Source organism: Scomber scombrus, chromosome 17, assembly GCF_963691925.1.
Source record: "Scomber scombrus chromosome 17, fScoSco1.1, whole genome shotgun sequence".
Classification (NCBI taxonomy): domain Eukaryota; kingdom Metazoa; phylum Chordata; class Actinopteri; order Scombriformes; family Scombridae; genus Scomber; species Scomber scombrus.
Window position 1 is genome coordinate 19,506,582 of NC_084986.1, and position 14,784 is coordinate 19,521,365.

Genomic DNA, 14,784 nt, shown 5'->3' on the forward strand with positions numbered 1-14,784 from the left:
AGATGGAGTGAGCGTGGCTGAATGTGCGCTCTGCTGCCAGGAAACAGGAGCGCAAAAAAAATTATCTTTTGCTGAAAGACATTGCTGATATTGTAAAAACTGACATCCCAGTAAACACAAAATGTAAAGATTTGGAAGTGTAACTGAATTAAAATGCGCTCGGTTTAGTGCGGCGAGTAATGATTCGTTTCATAATCGATGAAGCTATCAATATTTTATTGATGAATCATTAATGATACCAATCATGAGCTGACATCTTCAAATTGCTTATTTAGTCTGGATTTATTATATTTTTATTTATTTGTTCATTTTTTTTAATTAACTACTAAATCATTGAAATTGCTCTCAGTGTGTTTTCTGTTGACTGCTCTGTTTTCAGCACTGGCTCAATATAACAGTTACCAGGTCACTTTATTCCACAATTTTCCTATGATTTACAAAGTGGGTGTAGAGATCTGTTCAAACTGGTGCAATCCCACAGTTTTATTTCTCTTATGTTTGGGCCCTACAGCACTTCAAATGAATCAGCATAACACAGACGCTATTTAAAGTAGGCTGTACCATGATGATTGATTTTTCTCCTTGACTCAGACACCAACATCAACCATTCCCGCGCCACTCGCCAGGCAGTGATTAGTCTTTCCTCATGATTTTTAATCTGGAGAAACACGGTAGCTGTTCTGGAAATGTCAAATTCCTCTTATCCACCCGAATCTATGCGAAGGAGAAGGCTACTGGGTTGCAGAATCCCGCTTCATTTTATATCTTCTGACTTATAGATTTAATAGTATTTAACAAGGTGTGGGAGTATGGAGAAGAGAGGCAGTGAGGAAGTTTATCACCTTAACGTTCACTGATTGAACTGACATGTATAGTCTCTTAAAAAGGGGGGTAACTCGATTCTCATTTGGACGTTTCTGGATTTAAAAAGTAGCGTTGAAAGCTCTGTCGTGGAAAGGCTGGCATCTTTAAGTGTTACCCATTAAAAATGATATTTCATTTGCTCAGACACTGCAGTGGAACCTCCTAGAGCCCTGTCCCGCTTTATTTATTTTCAGCTCAAGATTATGTACAAAGTACTACATCACTTTCCGTGTTTGCTCGGTCCAGCCCGTCTACTTCTGAGCAATACATCTGAGCATTACATCCTGTTAAATCATCCAACGAGTCTGAATGTGAAATTATGAAGACGAGAAATCGGTAAAAGAAAATTTTTTTGACATGATTTTGATTTTTAAAAAACTACATAAAACTTTAAAAAGTGCACAAAGGAGTGAAAGAAGAGAAGAAAAGAAAAAAAGCCAGATTACTTCTCTCCTTTGGTTCTTAGCATGACCAATTTATAACCGTCCAATTCATAATACAATACTTACATCTGCTAACCTTTTAATTCTATAATGAATACAAATTTAATGTAATGTGGAAAAATACAGTATTAAAGTCAAAACATACTTAGATACAACTATCTTCAATTAGAAAAACACTGCATCTACATCAAAGCTATTCCAGTGCAGTAAATAGATTAAACCTAATTGGTTACTGTACTGCGACCATTTATCAGGAGCCACTGTGGAAAACCCCTGTCGTGTTCCACATGCTGTATGCTGCATTAGTGCTGCAATGGCGTCTATTCTGTCTTAGATGTGTGACGAACTAAAAAGGTCTAACCACAACAAGTAGGTCACAATCAACCCATCATCCCTTTTCTGTTTGCCACTGAGCTGCACAGATATCTATAGATCTATACATCTTCTTCTTTAATGAAATGTGTGAGTAGATGTTAGAGATGTGTGCTTGAGGATCACACTTAAATGGCTCACTAAATGTACTCACATTAAATTGCATTTGTGCAGCCTTTTAGTTCATTTAATATACACACATTGATGAAATAAGCTATTTTCAAGTTCATACATGTAAACTAATCTGTGTTGAAGTGATATATTTTTCGTGTTTGGTTAATTAGGGCTACACGATGGATGCAAAGATTTAAATCAGCTCAGTCTCAGTGAACTGAATAACGACCGCCTGTGTGTAATGAAGACACAAATGACATGCTCAGAACACAGAGTTCCAATCAGCCGAGGAGTAAAAAAAAGCAAAAAAACAAGAAAGTGCCTCTGACATTATACCGAATCAATTCCTCTACATAAAACTATTAAAAAAAGAATATGTTCGAATGCACAGGGGGGGGGGGGCATCGGCGAAGTGCTGCAAAGGCCATGTTAATGAGTCATCAAGGCATGCAAACTCAATTTGCTCCCTGAGTGAGGAACATCAGTCGCTGGCAGGCATAAAGATGAGACTTTTAAAGTTGCAACAGCTCTTTCTTGCTGCACAGCTCCCCCTTCGCCGCTCGAGCCCCAGTAGCCGAGAAGCCTTGGCCTCCCACTTCACTGAGCACTAACTGAGCATTGTGCTTCAAAGCCGTTGGAAATAACGGAGAAGAAAAGCGAGGATATTTTCCACTCCTTCGTTATGTAACTGCGCGATGGTCACAGACGCTCATGTATGTCTTAAATTCATGTGTGTCTTCCTCTGTGAAATCTGTGGCGTTTCGTTTTTCAGCTCCCTGACACAGATCATTTGAAATAAGATCCAGGTGCATTTCCTTTTTGAGTATCAGCCTCACTTCCTTTTCTTAGAACTAAAGTCTGTCCGAACAATATTCACCACATATCTTCTAAAGGCCACACCCTAACCTGCTAGTTACACTATTGTACAGGAAATAGGACTGTTTCCTCAGTGACATCATTTCCCAGGGGTTTTAAATACTCCTTTAAGTCCAACATAAAGCAACACAATATTTCCTTGAACAGATGAAGTAGGCCAGACCAGCACAGGCTAATGAATACGGACGTGGCACAGAGGTTAGCTAACATGCTCCGAAGAGACAGAAACTGCTGAGGCAACGCTCTCGCAGGCAAAAAACACGAGCATCCCCCGGCCTAGATATGCAGATATAAAATACATCCACACACTCAGCGGAATCAAAACACACACACACACACAGGAAGAAGGAGAGGCAAACGCTGTATACAAATACACAAACGATCCTTGACGGTATCTCTAGAGGACCTGAAGCAGAGACTAGACAAGACAGCTGGATTCAGCAGCGTCTTAATCAAACGATACAAGAGACGTAACAGATGAGAAAAACTCTGAGTAGGGGGGGCGGGGCGGGAAAGTGGGGAGCGAGGAGGAGCGGGGTGGGGGAACACTGAGGAGTGAAATACAACGTGATGAGCCCCACCGGCACTAAAGCACCGAGCTGGAGAGCAGGTGAGGTTCAGCACGCAACCCCTTGAAACGCTGGCCCAGCTGTTGCTCCGATGGCTCCCGCCCCTGCACCCGGTAACCGTGGAGTTCGCGAGGGTGATCAGAGCCGGGTGGAGCAGTTTGAACGGTGGAGGCTCGGGTAGCACTGCAGGGCATACACATATTTCTTGTGGTACGATTTAATACACTCTTCAATAGAAAACCCATGTGCTGACCTGGAAACCCATACATATGGATGGAGATGTCAAGTGTTGAGGTGGAGACGAAAGGGGGGGGGCTACATGAACCCAATTTTCTTTTAAATTAAAGAAGGAACTTTGATTTCATGTTTCCATATATATGAATGTGTGCATGTCCTGTGAAGCATCAAGCGCTTGACTGACACGTTCCAGCCTTTCCTTGGAACTCACCAGCGTGTTTCACCGGACCACTTGACTCCAATAAGTCAAGCTAACAAACCACAGGAATGCGGCAGTAGGAAAAGGCAAGTAAACACCATAAATGGGTGGAAAAGTCTGGTATGACCATGAAAACCAGCTAACCACTGCCCAAAATTGGTTTGAAGGGCCTGTGAGGAAAGCTAAATATGTTTGGTGACAATGCTACCCTCCATGTATAATGTTTGAATGCGTTATATTGTATATGCTCTATAGTAGAAGGGTACCTCTGTTGTGTTTGTGTGAATATGTCGAATCAGTTTATCTTGTGTCTTTCCTCTGCTGTACCCAGGCTGCGACCACAGATTCAGTGTAATCCAGAGTAAACTGATTCTGAATGGTGCATTCTTGCCTTGCATGCTTCGACGCCTCAGTACATTCAGAGTGAGCCAGCTCTGCCCCTTACTGAGTCCTACTTGACAGAGATGTCCCGACCACAGACAGCTCCCACAATGGGGCCAGTGTGTGCGGTAGTCGACATTCCCTCGCTGAGCCTGAGCGACGGCCGGGTCGATGGGAGCTCAGGTCTGGAAGCGGTGGCGGCATCTTATGGGTTGGGGCCGCCGTGGCCACGCGTTACAGGATAAATTAATCCACTCACTGTCTCTTCACACGTGGCTAGGCAGGGGCCTTATCGCAGGTACAAACTACACCAGGCTCACCCTGCAGTTTTTCTTTCACATTTTATATGGTTCGTGAAAGATGGAGAGCCAAAGGAGGCAAAGAAAGTACCACGTGTAGATAAACATTGACAAGATAATGTAGCCGGAAGCGATCTGGCAAACACACAAGAGCAAAAAAGACAGAGAGTAATTGAGGTGAAGTGGTCAATGGTCTGTGCCATTAAAAGACAATTCCAATGTTGCATGGAAAAACAATTTGTCTCAATCTGTGGGTTCTGCTTTTCTAGATGTGGGTCACATGGTATTATGGCTGGGTAATATATGTTGAATCCTGTGATATTATATCGATATCATGATATGAGACTAGATATCATCTTAGATTTTGGATATTATAATATATCGTTATATGGGATAAGTGTTTTAACTTTCCAGACTATTGTAGTTGTTCTATTATTTGCCTTTACCCACATTGTCATTATATCCACATTACTGATGAATATTTGTCAAAAATCTCATTGGGTAAATGTTTTTGTGAATGAATCAATATCAATATCGAAGTCTTTTGTCAAAAATATTGTGATATTTGATTTTGTCCATATCGCGCAGCCCTATGTGGTTTATGCAAATACTTGTTGTAGGGTCTACCAGATGGAAGTGATTTTAACCACAGATCAGGGGAGATTTTAAACTCTTTTGAGGTGTGCTCTAGCACCCCTAAATTTGACCTCACCACCCCTAAAAACAAATAAATCTTTTTTTTAACCCTTGCAGGGCATTGTATGTCAAATTCTTATTAGGAGCTGAGCCCCCCAAAAGGTCTGATCCTACAATTGCCCCTACCAAAGGGTCAATTGAAACAGTGGCATACAAGCGATTGATCAAAGAAAGGGGGTTGCACTACCTTTTATCACCTACTTCTTTCTGCTGGTGCTGCGCAATGCAAAACGTCTCATCCAGTTGGCACCAATGAAAGGCCAAAATAACATATGCGGGAGATTAGTGTGATAACTGTGGTCTCTGCAACTCTTCCCATCCCCTCAGTCCTCATTTCCTCCTTGCTGCTCTTTACTTAGTGCAGTCCTCACGCCATCCATCATGCCCCCCCCCTCCTCCTCTGCGCCCCTTCTGCATTGGCCCTGCCCTCCCTCCACCCCTCTGTTGGCATGCCTCGGGGATCGATCAGGTCCTCATCGCTCAGCCCAGCTGTCACTCTCACCCTTCGCTCCCTCCGATGTCACACCATCAGACTGCCGCATGTCATTGCCTCTGCAGGAGCCGTGGCTTCGTGCCCGAGGTGACTGACAGCTGCAGAGAGGGCGGAGCCAGACAGACTGAGCAACTCGACCCATGCTCACCTCTCATTAATGCTGCTGGGTGATTGGTAGGTTGGCACACTGCCTGTCACTCAAATCACTCAGGATTCAGGCCGGATAATCGAATCACTGGACTGAATGTGTAGGCCAGCCAGGTGATCCTAATTTGAATCCAAGTGCTGATTGAAAGATTGATTAATTTCACATGACAATTCCATTTTAAAAATTATGTAGAGTTCAGCAGAAATAACTGGAACATGACCAGTAGCGTGCAAAGAATCCACTGAGCAGGTTGAAATTTTTGCAAAATTGCAATTTGTGATCAAGCCAATCGATATCCTAGGCAAAGTGCTTCAGCATGATTGTCTCTCTATCATGAAGCAAATGAGACGATATAAACACGATCCCTTCAGGTATGTAATGAATGCACAACACTGCTCATTAATCACGTCAATCTGGAGATGCAGAGGTGGGATGACACTAAGTTAAATCCTCCAAACTATAAATCAGTCTCTTTGCAGCAAGTTTCTTCTTCAAGTCAACACAAAGGTGTGATTAAGCTGTAATAATGTCAGTTTTATGGATCTGAATCTTTATGAGGCCACTCATCTAACTAAAATGGAAGGAGTCACTGTCTGTAGTCTGTATATGTATGTATGTATGTATGTCCTTTGATTTTCTTGACAACCGTTCATTCAATGAACTCCACATTTGGCAGGTGTACTGCTAAGGACCCAAGGAAGTGCAGTGTCGAGTATGAGCTCTCAAGATCTTTTGTTCTTGAAAATAGCCTTCTCCCAAATAGCTAGCTGTTAGCAATAATAGCAGCCAGCTGATTATCTCATGTTTGCTATTAAGTTGAATGCTATTATTGCTTGTAATGCCCATCCGTTATTGTGCCCTGTGCATCACCATTCAATGACACTGACTCTGCTGAATTTGGAAATAAAGTGGTGGAAACAGCTTAAAAAATGCTTTTGTTCCAAGAAATAGCATAGTCCCAAATAACTATCTGTTAGCAATGACAAAGTATAAAATAAAAAGTATAAAAGATTAAGAAAACTTTAATTTTCTGATGAAAATTAATTCTTTCTGAATCATTTTACGTGAGTTAAACTCTAAATTTATCTCTGTTTATTTATTCATTTATTTGTATTTATTGTGTTGATGAATAACTATTCTTTACAGTCTTGGCAGTCCAGCACTTTCATCCTCTATTGTGGAAAGTGGACGGTGGCGAGCGTGACATCAGAGTTTAACCACTGACTGTGATATCTAATCTTTGTTGCAGACCACCTTTGCTGAAGCTGGAGGGCAGTTTATGAAGTTGAAATTCTGAATAATTAGTATGGCTGTCTGGGGAGTGTTAAAACATGAAATGTTCCACTCACTGCATTTAAGCAATTTTAGGTGTGATTTGTTGATGGGTTGAGTGGTTCTCGAGAAACCACCTGCGAGCCGCATTACTGAAGGCCAAGCAATCAGCCTGTTCCCAACAGCCACATTTTCAACAGGCGCTGCACAAGTGAAAATGAATGCACTAATGCTAATGTAGGTGCTTTGCATGAAACCAGAATCAGCGGGAGGCTTGCGAAAAACCGATTCTGCCTAATGTAGCTACAACATTGAAAGAGTCATGTTATTCAGTCTAAATCTGCAGAACGTGTAAGACGGTGAATTGGGTTAGGCATGCGTTGAGCTAGTCGATCAGTGAGCTAGTGAGTTGTTACACAGTCAGTCAGTCAGTCTGTGACAACCTGCCGGCTAGAGTCTGGCTCAGTGCCATGCCTCTGTCAGCAGTTTGGTGGTGGAGTGAGGCAGAGGAGAACGAGGAGGAGGAGGGAGGTGAAGGAGGAGTGAAATGGGGAACCGGAGGAGGCAATGAATGGAGAAGGGAGGGGCTGTAGCAGGAGACGGGCAGCTCGCTAACAGCCTCTTTGCGTCTATTAGGGCTCTAATATCAGGATAAGAGACACTACGGGATGAGGCACAGGTCTAGTTCTCTCCTAGGCCTGTATCTGACTGCTGCACACAAACATGCATGCACAAAGGCACAAACCTGAACAGAGGACACACCAACCCCTGTCTCTGTCAATAACTCATAAAGCTTAACCTCAGCAAGCCAGTTGTCTGCTTTTGGCTTGCTGTGCTGGATACTTAGCTGAAGCTTAGGAGGGACTTGAGAAGGCACTGTAGCGCTGCCCCAGTAAACAACTGTGGAGGCCTCAGTCCCAGATCAACAAGCGAACTCAATAACAAGCAACAAGCGTGCAGTGTGTCGGGGACCCATCTGGACACTGGTCGACTGAAAGCTGCACTTGTTTTTTTTTTATGCCATGAATTCCACCTTTGTTTTTGAGCCAATTTTGAATAATTACAAAAGCAAGGGATTTAATCAGGGACAAGCTGTCTGAAGCAACGTGTGTGCGTGTTTTTCGTGTTTGTGTACGCTGATGAGGGCCCCACATCAAAGTGAATCGCAATATCACAGATGAGCAGCGATGGCAACATCTGAAGCTCCAGTTCCCTGTTAATATGGCGCACACAAGGACACACTACTGCATTTCATGCACATGCATGCACACTCGCAGACGTACACACTCATGCACAGACTCAATGTTTATGAGTAAAGAGAAACGCTGTCGGCATCCAGCGATAAGAGCAGAGCCATCTGTCTCTTTATTACACGTAGCCTGAATGTGTGAACTATGCTGTGTGGTTAATGGGCTCATACAACGTCCTATTGTTTGCCTATATTGGCAAAATAAAATCCGTTGAGGTGTGTGACAGTCCATCCATCTGTCACAAGGTGTTTCCAATACTACTGATCAACTTTTTGAAACTATGTGAAAACATTTGATTCGTTGTGAGTAACACACAACACACTGATTAAATCAGATGCTGATTAACATTTCACAAATAACTAAAGAAACAATCATCTCATTGCTGCATTCTGGCATTTATAGAATTACTCTGATTAGACTACCGGGGAGCTAGAGGGTGTATTTAATTGCTGGACTGACCAGGCAAACAAATGGTATGCATTACATTAGCTTCCCCAAAATCTCAGATCCAGATATCTATTAATGACAAAATGTTGAGCAATTATACATTTAACTACTGCAGTCTATAATTTAAATTTACATGGACTGGACCAAGGAGGAACTGCGAATGCAGATAAAAACTTCCAAAAACTACTACTAATTAATCTCTACTCTGCCATTAATTAAAAATGCTTCTGCATTCCTGCCAAGAACAAGAATATGATGTACTGTACGGTATAATGGAAAATGAGAGAATTACATTTTAAGTTCAGTGCTGTTGCTTCTGATTAGGGCTGAAACTAACTGGTACTTTTACATTTACTATTTATCAATCGGTCAAATATTTTTATGATTTATACATCTAGTCTACGAACTGATTCCATGATTGTGTAATAGATGCATTGATTCATTCTTTTTTTCCTTTTACTGAACTGTTTTAACAGTAGCTTTGAGTTTATTGGCAGTATTAAGTTTGGAGTATATTTATGTCAATACTTGCATCTCAGTTTAACTGTATTTGGGATATTTTCTTTGGATATGGAGAAACCTGATTATACAGGTACATGAATCTAACAGCGCTCAGGTTTCTGACATCTGCATGTATTCAGCTACCTTCCTAGTTTCTCAATAAAAAAACAGAACAACAGTAAAGTTTGTTATCTGCATTATTAGTCGCAGACTTTCTTTTCAACATGTATATCATCATATTATTTTCTTTTTGGTAACTGAAACACTACCATATAAGTCCACCAGAAACCTGGGTAAGGCTTAATGTTAACAGTAACACTTGACATAAGCTTTACAGTTCATTCCACAGTATCGGTTTGCAATGTAATGTAATGTGAATGCACTGATGTTGAGGCAAAATCTTTTTGGTGTTCAGTGTTGGCAAACATAAGCAACTTTGTAACATTCTGTTACCTGAGCGATTCGGCCATGCGCCGCAGGTCTTCATTCTGCTGCTTGAGCCGTTCCAGCTTGGCCAAGATCTTGGAGAGCTCCCTGCTGGACCGTTCTGGGTGCTCGCTGTCCCTCACCAAGTGACCACCAATGTAGAAGAGCAGCGTGCCCCAGGCCAACAGCACCAGGGTAATCCAACGCCATGAACCTGCCCAGGGCCGCATGGTTCAACCACACCCACCCCCAAAAATGCCTTTTGGTGTGCCTGTACACCCACCGACCCACCGGCCTGCCTGCCGGATGTGCGCACACGCTCTGTGCCCTGTCACCACAAGTGCCACAGTGCCAACCTTGGCATCGGCATCTTTACAGGGATGGTATACAACGAAGACGAAAGGGTGATGCGTGTGTTTCTGGTTCTGGATTGTACAAGAAAAAGTGGGGGGCGTTATCCAACGATCGACCACCTTTCTCCTGTGTGTGCTAAAGCATGGCTTGCACGCTCAGATGTCTGTCTTCTAACGGCCTGACTGGTGTCCCGTCCTCTCCACCCAGCTCCGTGTTGGCCAGATTATCCCAAACCGCCTCAGTGATTTCTTCCAGTTCCACAGGATTCTTCTTTTATTGGAGTTGTGTCCTGCAGAAACAAAGAAAGACAAGAGAGTTAGTTCATCTTATACTAAAAAGTGCTGTCATGAAACCACTTTAAGTGCTTGTTGATCAGAGACAAATTAAAACAACTGAAGAGCAAGGCCAATAATTCACTTGGCAGACCACTAGTCACGCCTCATACAGTGCCATACGGAAACGGAGCACTGGGCGGACAGACCGACGGATACAGCCAAGATGCTGCTGACTAGTCCCGACATAACCCTGTCTCAGCAGACTCCAGGATTGATCATCATGACAGAGCAATTTTCATTTACATAGTGATGTGCCGTCCCTGAGCTATGCTGCAATGCTGTTGAGGCAGGACAGGGATGTTCCACTTTCTACGTCCTGCCTGCTTGCACATTACGCAAACACACACGCTAGTCTCAAAAGCTTTCACACACAAATACACAGTACGAACCCCCACATTAACAAGTGAATACATCTTTTATTTTCTCACAATTGCACACCACATCCTGTACCACAACCCACTTCTAGCATTTCCGCTCTCATTTTTAGTTAAAGCACCTCCAGGCATGACAGTTAATGGATTTGTTTGGAGTTAGCTAAAAAAAAATCACACAAACGTTCTTCTCAACCGTTTTTCCTCCTTTCCGAGCACCCGCTGCCATTCCCGTTGCCCCCCGTGACAGAATGCAACATTGTCAAGGTGATGTGGTGAGCTCAATGGAGCAGAGGGAACGAAAAATCCCTGGATCATCACTTCCCTTCATCCCAAAGCAGCGGGGGTGAGGGAGATGGACTCGTGCCGGGTTTATAAAGCAACCTTCGCTGTCAACTCCCCCCAACAAAGCCCTGCCACGCAAACTGAGACTAGTCGTATGATGAGATGAAGACTGGCAGGTGGTTGCGTGTGTGCGTGCAATATTTAAGTGCGTGTGCATGCACGCCGTCATCTCTGAGTGTATACCACAGCGCGCTGGAATAATGCCAAGCATCTGAGACTTGATGTGAGTGGTGTTGGTGGGGTTGATTGACACGTCGCAGTGTCTCTGGTGTTTCTGCCTGTGAGCGTTTGAGACACAGGAAAGCGTTCCTGCTGGGGTTCGCCTGGTAGCACGGAAGTAGGTTAACAGTAGCTCATCATGTTTACCGTGGCAGCATAGTTGATATGTAGGACATAAATGGTGCCATGCTGTAATACCACAGAGACTGTTCATGCTCCGCTGCTGCAAACTGCCCAGGATGCAGCAGCTGAGGTCGTGGAAACAATGAGGTGCTAACTATCCTCCTTCATTTCTTATTGAATGACGCAGGATTATTGAAATCCGTGCAGACGGTTCTTCTTTGACGGTGCTGTCGCCACTAACCTAGGCTGACACGGAGGTGGCTCCTCTTTATGCATGCAGGACAAGGATGTGCTGAGCTGTGTTTTATTATGGAAAATAAGAGCTGCGAGAGGGTAGCACTCCACTAGCTAATGCACGGCTGAGACTTTACTAAAAGGCAGGCTGCAAAAACCCTTGTCACTGTGTTTGAGGGGACTATAATGAGGTTTGTGTTCAGTAGACTAAAACTGATAAATATAAAACAGTTGGATGAGGCACGCAAGCACTGTCAATAGGATATGGAAAATTTTGAAATAACACTCCTACCTAGAGATGCTCTACTGTACATATACTTGAAAGTCAATTTATAATAGTAATATATTACTGGTATAATAATAATAACACTGGGCAAATGAACATGGCCTTGTAAATATTGGCCAACTTCTGACAGCGATATTGGTCAAGATATTAAAAGTAAAAGCTAAAATTTGGTTTTACATCTGATTAGAACACAGAAAGAGCAAATCAGTTTTACTTTAAAGGGCAATCCACTGATTTTTCACAAAAAGGTCAGTTTATTTTCGTCACGGTGAGTGCTCTTTAGCCTGTGAAAACAGTTGTATAATGCTTTCTGTGGCTCTGGAGGGAGTTTTTTTTTTAAGTCTGAAAAAATAACCCTGAGGATGTCATCAGGATTATCTCGAGTTAAGCTTGAGATGTCAAATATTTAACAGAAAACCTGCAAAAACGGAGGGCATGAAATTTCAAAGACAAGATCATTTAACAGATGGGCAAGGTGTAATGAAACACTCTATTGAATGGCATTATGGGAATGGTAGGATTCTGTTTTTTAAGCTTCACTAGGCAGGACATTTCAGCCTCTCTGCTGTTTCGATTTTGACAATTGTTTTTTTTTTTTCTTTCTTTCTTTTTTAAATCTGTCTCTTGCAAATCCTCCCACTTTATGGAAATGCATGATTAAATTGATAGAATATGACTTTAAAGGCTTTAATAAACAATGCTAGAAACATTTTACAAGGTCAAAAGAAGAAAAAACAACCCCAGCGTAATCAGATATAAAAAGACAGAGCACAATGAAAAGCACATCTGTCAATAAAAAGGTCATAAATGCGAAGTTCTTATTACTGGAAATGGCAATGTACTCTAACCTGAGCTTACAAGAATTTGTGAAATTATAACAAAGTCGAGCCCCATTAGAAGCAAAAGCAAATTTAGCTTCATGTTTGAGTCTAGGTTGTAGAACAGTGTGAGCTTATCTAGTCACGTTACTGGGAGCACACAGTTTGTAGAGTTTAAAGAGCAGAACCTGGGATCAACTGCTTGTAATTAAATCATGAAAGCTCTCAATAATCATTATTAAAAGATATGTGCTCTACCTCAAAAGGTAACAAGCAGAGGATTATTAGTTAAATCTCTTTTAAAAAATGAAAACCATCTCTACTAACTGCACATAATGACAATTATCAAATCTAGTGAATGGTGTCAGGAAATGAGGGAAGAAGGTTTCACGGTTCCTTTTCAACATGCCTTTCAGCTTAGCCTTGGCTTTGATGAAATGGCAAAGGAGAAGAGAAACACATTCATGCCGCCTCTTGATAGTTTCAGATCACTTATTACTAGTAGAATAAGGACACATTTACTAAATCCTGTGTCAGCAGAAAGTGGCCTGATTAAAGAGAAATGACACTCTACTACAATTTATTCCACCGATGAAGATCTGGCGGCGTAATCTTCCACCAGCAATACAGCCGAGTGCACGGCTCACATCTTCCCTCGAGTCTCCACAAACCGGGGGGCTACATAAATAATGGAAATTATAATAATGCCAGTTAAATAAATAAATAAAGGCCCTTTGTGGCACAATCATTTTAAAGTTGGACTGTGTGGCGGATATGCTGACTGTGGTATTTTAGATAAAACCATATACAGTGGTTCCCTTTTTTTTTTCCTCCACTTTCTTCCCACCAAGCCCCTCCTCCCTCATCCTGTAAGTAAAATGATTGTGAGGTCTTAGCTTCTCTGGACAAAAGAAATGCGTCCTTTTCAATGTGCAGTCCTCCTACTGTATACAGTAAATAGAAGGATCATGTGGGCCTATGCTGTTCATAAATAGAACCTCTTTTGTGCACCGCCTACACGCGCTCCCCAAATCCTCTTCCTCGACATTGTGGTTCAAACATCGTCGCTCTCCCACAATGCCCTTCACCTTGCTTCACGGCAACCGAGGGGGGCCTGCTTGGCCGGTAAAGCCGCTACGTGGTAAGTGTGGAACTGCGGGGCGAACTGTCACCGCTGTCACAAAATACCCCAGCGCCGCGGCAACATGCAGGAGCCCCCAGGGGTCAGCAGAGATGACCTGTTTTCAGGCCTGCTAGTGAGTCTTCAACGTGACTCAGGCCGCAGCAGAGGTCATCTATCAGCAGGCTCCGGTCTCCAGGCAATAAGCACGGTGATGAAGTCCACCTCTGAATTATGCATGGAGCTCGGATAAGGGTGGCTTCTATTACACCAATACGACCACTCCAGGCTGGGGGACAACTGGAAGGGAGTGTCATCTATACTGCATATATCTGTCGCCTCTCATCTGCGTTGGTGCAGGAGAGTGTATTAAGCACCGTTTCCACCAAAAGCTCCAGGTGCTTTAAAACCAGAGGAACTAATCACAGGAACCACAAGTTCCCGTTGTGTGTTTCCACAGACTCTGGGGTACCAGGTAGGTCATGCAAATTAGATTGATAAGGAATTAAAAAATGACGGCAGTGCTTGAAAAGCCGTATTCACACATGATGAAAAAGCATCAGAGATCTGTCCTGTTGTTCTCTGAATTTACTGCAACACTGGTTTGGATGTAATGAATGAATGAAGAGGAGAAATGCAGAGGAGGAAAATTAAACTGAAACTAAGCATCTGTCTCCACAGTAAATGATCTGTTGAGTATTTGATGGTTATTTATTTCCGCTTTAGGATGTAACTGCCATGAAACAATCAGAAAAATAACATTTTATTTCTCTCATTCAGAGGCTTTGTTCTCGCTACCGCTGCTCCCTCTCTTCACTCATTCTCTAGTTCAGCCGTGAATGTTGTCGGCGGCTCCCGTGGTCTGGTCTGCCTGCCAGTTGTCATTTGTGGGGGTCCATTGAGCCCCCCCCACATAGCATCCTGGCTAACCTGGCGCCCAGCCCTCATAACTGAGCGGGTCAGCTGACCAGGAGTTGGTGCTGATAATCGGT

The 14,784-nt window shown here is 42.9% G+C and overlaps 1 protein-coding gene across 3 annotated transcripts in view; it reads right to left on the bottom strand.

Moving 5' to 3' along the window:
• Positions 1 to 14,784, bottom strand: part of fut8b (fucosyltransferase 8b (alpha (1,6) fucosyltransferase)) — an 89,030-nt gene that overhangs the window by 30,245 nt on the left and 44,001 nt on the right. For all 3 annotated transcript variants that reach the window (XM_062436748.1, XM_062436747.1, XM_062436749.1), the window contains one exon: positions 9,615 to 10,230. In XM_062436748.1, the coding sequence (XP_062292732.1) occupies positions 9,615 to 9,817 (203 nt within the window). In that variant the 5' untranslated portion in view covers positions 9,818 to 10,230. The remainder of the gene's footprint in view (positions 1 to 9,614; positions 10,231 to 14,784) is intronic.